This window comes from Athene cunicularia (assembly GCF_003259725.1).
Source record: "Athene cunicularia isolate RWA chromosome 1 unlocalized genomic scaffold, athCun1 chr1_part1, whole genome shotgun sequence".
Taxonomy (NCBI): Eukaryota; Metazoa; Chordata; class Aves; order Strigiformes; family Strigidae; genus Athene; species Athene cunicularia.
In genome coordinates, this window is record NW_020799091.1 from 69,309,535 (window position 1) to 69,318,637 (window position 9,103).

A 9,103-nucleotide genomic window follows, 5' to 3' on the forward strand; every position below is an offset into this window, starting at 1 on the left:
CAGTGATCTTAAATGAGTTGGAAACTCAGGCAGGAACAGAAAGTGATTTGGATTAAATCCAAAGCGGAAACGCTGCCACTCCTCTTAAGAGTCCTTCTGCTGAGGTGCTTATGTGTAAGGACACAGGCACGGGAAGGTTTAAGCTACCCGGTCAGAAATGGTCAGGAAGAAGAGAGACAGAAATTCCTTTCTTTACTAGGAATGAAGTGCCTGATTGACAATGGAGGGAGGCATTTACCCTGGCTTGGGGATTTGCAGCTGTGCTGTTAACCAGCCTCCTGGAACTCAAAAGCTGGCCCAGTTGTCCCTGTAGGGGAAAAAAGCCTCCATTACCCCCAGCATCTTTGTGATCAGGGCACAGATGCACAAAACCTGTTGTGTGGTCCCTGATCTGGAGTGGGGATTTTGAGTTCCTATCTCCAGCATGAAAGTTCGACTAAAAGCTTTGGTCTCTTTTTCATTACATATTTATAAGGAGCAGGAGCCTAAACTTGACTCTCCAGCACTGCAAGCCACCACAATTGGAATATAGAGTCAACCTGTCTTCTGCCTTGTTGGAAAATTGTGTTGAAGCTTTGACAGTTCGGCAGTATTCAAGAGCTTAACTACTTCTACAGACCGCAGTCATTTTGTTTTAGCTGTGTTGTCTGGGGACACGGGGAAGACAAGATTTGTACACAGAGATACAAGACCATCTGTTTAGACCAACTATTATAAGCTGAAGAAAAGTAGAAAGCTACCAGTGGGCCTTGTTTACTTTTTTTCTGGTTGCATCAGGTGGTGTAAATAAAATGTTACTTGGGAAGCTCATCTTGCCCATAGAGACTGTGGGCATGAGATAAGAACTGGCCTCATAGATTGAGTTTATTCTTGGATTTAGAAATGAGGGTGAGCAGGCTCAGAATCCTGTGTGAATCTAGCCTCTTGTGGTGCCACAGCCCTGTTTGTTGTATGTATAATGCTGTGCCATCAAATTACTGCCATGCAGTGGCTTCTTATCACACTTCAGCTAGCAAAGGAAAGTATTTAGGTTTTCTTCTCAGCTGTGCCTGTGAATGAATGATGCAAGTAATTTATAGCTATTTATTACAAGTTAGATTGCAGAAATGTTAGATATTGCAGTTTCTTAATATAAGTAGTTTCACTGACAGTGACTTTCATCTTTTTTCCATGAGTTCAAAAGTTTACTGGTACCATTTATTCAAGAAAGCTGTGTGCTTATTCTTGAAACATCACTGTTCCTGATGTTTCACAGTAGTTAAAATTAATTATTACTAATATATTTAGATATATAGAACCCTTACCACATTGATTGCAGCACTCTGGTTAACAGTATATTATAGTTTTCAGAAATCTTGAGATCAAATTTATCAAAGACAACAAACCAACTAGTACTTGCTGAAATAAGTGGGTTTTTTTTCCTAAAGAATGTTGCATTTTTATTACATTATACTAGCAGGAGTTGGAAATACTCTGGGCTGCTTTAACCCTTTAAATATTCCTGAGCTTATACGCTCTCTAAATAAATGTGCCACATTAATACAAATTAACATTTTGTAGATTCAGGTAAATTCAGACCTGGTCCAGGTCTGAATTTGTACAATTCTGCAAATATGCTTGGAAATTTTGCTGAGAAATAGAAAAAGCAAGGAAAATATTTTCTATCTAATTATTTTTGCAGACAGCTATTTTGGGCTTTCTAACTTTCAAATTCCAGTCTCAAAGTCAGGGTAAACTGGGGCAAGTCTCCTTCCTGGACTTACAGTGAAATAACACTTCGGCTGTTTGGTCGACAGTTATTAGCTTGGGCATGGTTTACAACTGGCCAGGTGTCTCTTACATGTCTCAGTCATAATTTACAGTATTACCACAAGAGTTCCTCAGCATCTTAAACCTAATACATGATTTTGTCAAGTTTTTTCCCTATTTATATTTATTTTCAAGTTATTTTTGTTGTGGCTTTAAAAATCCTCTCTAGGCCACTGAATCTTATAGTAATCAAATAATGGAAAGTGTTTTAAAATAAACTGCTATGATCCTGTTAGCTCCTTCTGAAGCTGTTAAAGCTTCAGAAAAGAGAAATTCTGTGAAACCTAAGGCATTAGCAGAAACCTTAATTATTGAGGCAAATTATTCTTCTTATAGTGGTTGCCAAACAGGCCAGCTGATATGAGCACTGGCTTTTCTGAGCTGATCAGGATTACTCTGGAACAAGAAAATGTGACTGTCAGTATAATCGTGCTTTGGTCATTCAGGGGGTAGTCCTACTGAAAACTTTGTAAATAATGTGAACAGGATGTGATCCCAAATTAGCACTTTTAATTTTTTTTTATTCAAGAGTGCTTCTAAAGCACTGAGTAGGCTTTGCGCTTTTGCAGACATCTCAAACATGTATTTGCATTGACAGAAAATATTCCTACAGATGCATTTGTTTTTTCTTAACTGAAAGATGGCTTAGAAAATTTCGAACATATGATTTGTGGACCAATAGAAGACTGGACTCTTCTGTCATATCACTGCTTATCTAGCTGTTTCAAAAGCAGTTTTTAAATACCTTTATTTAAAGTATAGTAAAGTAAAGAGTCAGTTTAAAGCAAAGCAATTTATACTTTGCCCATGTTATACATGATTCCTTTATAAGCTGGAGTGTAATTAGTCTTTGACAAAATTGAACAACTGCATAATTTTTTTTTTCTTAAGTATATTATCATTTTGGTAATCTCTGCTTTTTGTTGGAAATACAGGCTCCAGATGAAGCATTGTAGTAATTTGTAGTTTGCTTCCAACTTGGAAAATACTATTTCAGTCTTGTGGGGAGAAAAAAAGAAATTTAAATCTCTTAAAACCTTGCTCCCATTAAATTAATTAACCCTAGGTTCTCTATTTGTTATTACTAGGAAGGATGTATTCTGAAAAAGCTAAAGCAAGTAACTGCAGTAGAAAGGGAAAAAAACCCTTGTTTTTAAATCACATTTACAATCACCAGCATAATGCTGAAAGGCTATTAAATAACTGGTGTTTCTAGGCTAGTATTGATTGCTGATGTAAAAAACACTCCATGCAGACCTGATGAATTCATCTTTGTGAATCACTTTTCTGACCTTGGTGGTCTCTTAAGGGTTTTGCTGATTTCTGCTGTAAACAGTGAGCTGCTAGAACTCAAAGTAGCTTAATTTTGAGAACGATGAAGCCTTCTTTCAAGGGGACAAACTTTGGTATCTCTAAAGGGAGGGCCTGTGTACCTTGAGTAATTCATTGATTTCAATGGTATTGCACTACAGGGCACTAAATATGAAGTATTTTTACTGTTGAACTGAAGTGGGTGACCACTGGTGCTAGGATTCTCGTTAGCGAAGAGGAGTACAGATAGGCTGCAGCTGCCTGCAGGACAGGAGCTTGTGCCATTAGCCAGGGTAGGAGCAGGTCCTGACTGAAATCCTTGGCCTTCTGTGGATCAGCAGTTCAGTGCTTTCCTGATCATGAGAAGGGGAACGTTGCTCAGCATTTGCTGAGGGGGGAACATGATTCTCTTCAAGCCTTAACAGTGGCTGAAACACGCACTGCCAGCATATTTGGTATTTTAAGATATAGTTTTTTCCCTAGAGATCAAATTCTAGTATCGAAATATTAAGTCTTACTGTAACCAGTTTACTGTTGCATTGTTCTGGAAACTGAATCCTAGTGCTTATGTTTCATACTGAATACTGCTCTGGAAAGCTGTCATCTTGATTTTCCAGAAGGTATTGTTTGTGATGGTCAGCTTATACTCCTGCCTTGTGGACTTCACAGCTGCAGGTATTGCCACGAGCCCACCCTTGTAGCCAAACTAAACTTGTACATCCCTTTCATGTTCACTGGCTTGCCACTCTTAATGGTGGATGTAATAATGCCCACAGGACTTCTAGAGATTGGGTTTAAAAACTTGCTGCTATATTGGGAAACCTGATATGGGTCATGTTAATTGTGCCTTTCATCACAGTTTCTTCTGTGTGCCAGAGTTGTCCATGTATATTTCTGAAGTAATCATTAAATCTGTTCTCAAGTTCTTTCATAAGAGGAAAGGACAGTTCTGTAGCTAGAGAGTGTTGTTGCTTTACCACTGCAACACAATTAAGATCCATACTCTCACACAGTCATAAGGTGAGGTATTCCAATATTATTCTTAAATAAAACTGCTTTTTTGTGTCAATTAAACCCCTCCTAATGTAGAGCTTATGCCAGTATGTGCAAAATATCTGCAGTAAGAGTTATGCTAAATAGACTTGTTGCAGTTAAATTGAAGCTATGGAGATGTACAAGTAACTTGTTTTTAGGAATGTACTGCAAAAGTATTTGAACAAAATTGCTAACATGTTTACTGTTGTAAATATTTTAATAAAAAAGACACTTCAAACTTTTTTACATAATTATCTACAATAAAGAGAAATTTACAACCATTTACAAAATGTTTCTTAACTTTTTCTTTACTGTCAGAACAGCTAAGATAAAACCAAAAGAAACATTAGATACATGAAGTCCTGGGTTTATTTCACTCTGTATTTATAAAAGGAACAAAGCATCTTCGTGAAGTTCCATCCACATGCTAATGAGATCAAATAGAGCATGATGAGAAGTGCGAATGGATACAAAAGAATGGCTGTGTTCTTCAAAAAGGGCAGTGCTGAAACAGAAGCAACAATGAAGCCAGTATAAAGTAGTGCTTTTTTGAAAAAGGTGCTTCAGGTACAATGGCCTTGAGGGAAGATAGCAGGAAATCAGGACTGCTCTGCCAGGTGCTTTAGAAGGGCAGTTTGTCATCTCTGCCCTGCTAGTCCTACCCTTATCACAAATGAAAGAGTACTTGAGTTAATTGCTATAGGTAATGACCTGCAAACCTGTTTTACCTAAAACTATCGTCTTAAACTCACCACAGAATTTTTTTATCCAATCAAACATTTTGAAGTAGATTTATAGAGGAACAAGAAAAACAAGTTGTGGTGCTACAGGTCTAATACAAAAGGGGAAGTTGGTAAAGAACAAATTTTTTGGTTAACATCTCCACCCAGCTGGAAACAGGGGAGTGGTAGATTTCTATCAAATTCCTTTACCATAAAGAATTACTTTAACACCCAGCTGAGCCTATGCTTTACAAATTAAGAAACCAAGATCAAATTAATAGGCTAAAATCATGCTCTTGCTTTTAGTCAAATAGACAAGCTGCTGCTGTTACTCACCACTGTATCCTAGGAATGTCACATAGATGTAATAGCCAATTGCAATCAGCCATAATGTATTCCCAACAAAATACCCAATCACAGAATCGGATATGATGACATCTGAAAGAGACAACTGTCCTCAGCTGGTTTGGTAGAGCATGATTTTGAAGCAGAGAGCACAAAATATTCTACTTACAGTTGATGAAAAACAGCTGGATAAAATGCAAAATGACTAGAAGTGGATAGAAAGCATTCAGATGAACATCAAAGGCATACCCCCACTCCACATCATAGTCTCTGTTCTGCTGCTTCACCAAGTATTTATTAGAAATGAACCTATACGAAAAGATATTTGCAAATGTTGTTAATGTGAATCTATAAAGCTGACCAACAAAACATTGGTTTGAGATAGCTACACATGATCCCAATTCTCTACCCCAACAAAGTATCTGGGAGAAAAATATGCAAGAACTATGCAGACCAGGCTCCCATTAAAACATTTTTGTTCAAACTATAATTGCATTCTTTGCATTACCCTGCTGGTAATACAGAAACGTAGCCCTAAAAAAATAGATTTATCAACGCAATCCAAGTTCTCAGGCAGCATGCCGCTTTTGTTTGTACACGCAGAGATGGCTTCAGAAGAGTGCTTGCACACGATCACCACACCTCACACAGAGAGGGTTTGTTCTGGCTCCACAGCAACAGCACACTGCAAGCATGGAGAGGGCAGGTGAGCACTATGCAGATGAGCCTGTTCCTTGTGCCCTGCGTGGTGTTCCAGCCTGCAGAACAAGCCTTGAGACTTTGTTTTCTTCAGCTGAAGTTCTGCTGATGTCAGAAAATTTATCCCATTTATAAGAGGAACAAGAAGCCAATATATGCTCAGAAATAAGAGACCAGAGCTTCTCACAGTAGCTTCCTCCAACATACTCTTTGTGCCAAGGGCAGGATCAGAAAAAGGCAGAGCCTGGGTGCAAAGTGAAGGGAGGCAAGAAGGGGTTTACTCATCAGGAACAGAGGGAGCTTTTGAAAAAATAAAAAAAGGTGAGCCTGCACTGGAAGAAGGAATTTGAACCAAACTGGAGCCAGGCAACTGATATTTAGGTCTGCAAGAAGCTGACTTAAGGACAGAGGAAAACCAACAGATGCTGAAGTCCTTCTGGTTCAGGAGACCGCATCCTGAGTCACAAATTGCTGGAGGGTGGGGGGAAACATTACTATATGCTTTTCCCCAAGCAACTTATGGGTTGCTGTCCCAGACAGAAGACTAGGTCACATGGACCTTTCATCTATCAGCAACAGTTCTTGTATGTGCCTCATCCTGAATTCTGTGATTACAAGCAGGAGTTCCTGAGATCACTGTTTAAAAGTAACCTATCCCTCTTCCCTACTCAGCATCAGGTTAAGATGTAAGCTCCATCACTAAGAACTCTTAAATGCCCTTGCCTCTAAGTTTTTTGTAAAAGAAAGATTCTTGCTTTGGTGCCCTCCTCTTGCCACAGCACAGAAACAGCAACTTCCCGTTGTTTCATGGTTCCCTTGCTGGTGCAGGACACATCTGTAATGTGCTGAGGCCTGGGTGATGAACTGATTCACTAGTGCCTCTCCCGTTCTGCAGGTGTCTGAACATTACAGGATAAGACTGGCAGTGACTACCACCAAAGCAACAAAGCCAACATGTGTGAAATACAACAGGTGTTACTTGTAGTGGAAATAACTAAAATCTTCAGCAAGAAGCACAAGCAATTGTATATTGCCCTATGTAAACATAAGTAATGTAAGCCTACGGATGATTAAGTTGTTCAACCAAAATAAGGAATGAGTTAGCCAGCTCAAGAAGAAAGCAAACAAGCTGAAATGTCCATCATAACCCAGACTTTCTGAACATTCATCGTTTACAGAAATAGTAAATAAAGAGATGTGTTCTTTTTTTAAAGCAGCATTTTGCGACAATTACCACAACAGCACAAAAACTATAGTCAATACATACTTTATAAATTTTGCCCCAAACAGAGAATCAAGTGTCTTGCAAACAGCAGGGGACTATCTGTGCCCAAACAGCAATACTGAACTCAGTTTCAGACATCACTACTTACCACATTAGAGTTGCAATCAGGAGGCCAACGCCTACGCAGTCTATGAATACAACCCAAAGTAGCAGCTTTATTGTTTCAAAAAACCCCATGTCCAGCACAAATCCAAATCCTACAGTAGACACTGAAAGGAGAAAAAGATTATATTAAAGTTAGCTGTGGTAAAGAAAGCATGAGATCTTAAACTAATGAGGTTTTTGAGTACAGTGTTAAAAAAATCATCAGTTTCCTTATTTTTCTCCCTGAGATTTTCAGTCCAACAGCTTTTTTTTTCCCCACCAAATACTAGGTATAATGTGATTTATTCATAATATAACCCCTTTCACAGACTGGAGAACACTCATCTGTACTTGGGTTTAACAATGTAACAGCAAATTGTATTGCTCCGCCAAACTATTTTTTATAAATTCACACAGCGCAGCAATAGAACATTCTTTGTTTTATCAAAGCTCCTTGTTAACCCAAACTATGTGTGCTGCAATACCTTAATTTCAGAGGTAACAGTTTTGATATTACTAACAGCAACATGCTGCATAACAGAAGACTAGGATAATGCTTCTTACTGTATTTTCAATTCAATCTAAAAATTACAGGAGACACACTGTTTATAGCTCAATTCTGCAATACCTAGAATCGCACTAGGGTCTTTATTGTAAAAACAGTATTTTGTCTGTAACTTTCAGATAAACCAAACGTTCAGTACTTTTTAACTAAAGCAATGCTATGTGGCATGGGTTTTTATTACTGTTTGTAAAGTTCCAGGGAACTACATAGTTTGAAACGTGCTAGAAAATGAGTTGCAACAGAACAATTAATTCAGGACTACATAGTATTACTTACACCTCCTGTTTACTAATTCCCACTTTAAGTTCCAAAAGGTTAGGCTATTTTCTTGTATGCTACTTTGATTAAAAGATCATCCACATGGACTGGTCCTTTGTGTGTGTGTGTGTGTGTGTGTGTGTGTGTGTGTGTAAGGGCCATAAATGTTCATCCCTAAACTTCCCCTCCCTTTTGCACTTATTTCCCAGCACTCACCACAGAGCCAGATACTGAGAAGCACTAAAAAGGCAGGATCATCTCTTGCCCACTGGTCCTTTGTCTGTTTTCTGTAGTGAAAGTTCCTATAAACCCTCTGCGGTGAAGTAAACAAGTAAAGCATCTGCCAAAGTGCAAACTCAAAGTCCATCTGTCGGAAGTGGAAGAGTCTCCGCAGGTATTTGTAGCGTTTAGCCCCAGCTGTGTGCCTCGCCGCATCTCTGGGACTCAGTGCACCGTTGCCCTGGCTCCGAGAATTAACTGAAGTGGTTGGCAGCATATTGCTAGAGAAGAAATTTCCAAAGATGCGCTTGGTTTCGCGTGTAACAAAGACTAAAAAACAAAATCACACGACGCGGGCCGCACCTGCAGCGCTGAAGCTACAAAACCCACGGACAAGCAGGAACTGTGACGTTTAAGAGCCGAGCTCGCCGCGGCCCGGCAGTCACTCCGCTGAGCACTAGGGAGGCAGCAGGGGGGAACTAGACGTAGGCACCTCCCTTCCCGTGCTGCCCGCCGGCGCCCCCACCCCTCAGCGCTGCCCAGGCAGCGGGCTCGCTGCCGGCGCGGCGCCTCCCTCCCACCGCAAAAGCGATTCGAGCTGTTAACGGCCGACGGGCTTCGCGGAAGGTGAAAGGCCGGAGGGCACAGCCAGGGGCGGGGGACAGAGCCAGCCCGGCCCCGCTCGAAGCGACCCTCACGGCCGCCCCTTCTCCCGCCCCACAAACGGCCGCCGCCCTCCCAGCGGGGACCCAACGGCCGGGCTCGCTGCCG

At 40.3% G+C, this 9,103-nt stretch overlaps 1 protein-coding gene across 1 annotated transcript; it reads right to left on the reverse strand.

The window, feature by feature from the left end:
* Nucleotides 1-1,922: 1,922 nt before the first annotated feature.
* UNC50 (unc-50 inner nuclear membrane RNA binding protein) lies at nucleotides 1,923-8,635 on the reverse strand. The gene is made up of 5 exons (XM_026848006.1): nucleotides 8,330-8,635; nucleotides 7,295-7,415; nucleotides 5,392-5,531; nucleotides 5,214-5,315; nucleotides 1,923-4,660 (listed from the first exon to the last, which is right to left on the reverse strand). Exons 1-5 carry the CDS (start codon nucleotides 8,607-8,609, stop codon nucleotides 4,524-4,526), a joined length of 780 nt encoding a protein of 259 aa, XP_026703807.1. The 5' UTR covers nucleotides 8,610-8,635; the 3' UTR covers nucleotides 1,923-4,523.
* Between the last annotated feature and the right edge of the window lie 468 nt (nucleotides 8,636-9,103).

Coding starts and splice junctions, on each gene's coding strand:
- UNC50 (XM_026848006.1), bottom strand. CDS start 8,609: ATGCTGCCAACCACTTCAGTTAATTCTCGGAGCCAGGGCAACGGTGCA. Junction 7,416..8,329: donor TCTCAGTATCTGGCTCTGTG/GTGAGTGCTGGG, acceptor TTCTCCTTTCAG/TGTCTACTGTAGGATTTGGA. Junction 5,316..5,391: donor CCAGCTGTTTTTCATCAACT/GTAAGTAGAATA, acceptor TGTCTCTTTCAG/ATGTCATCATATCCGATTCT.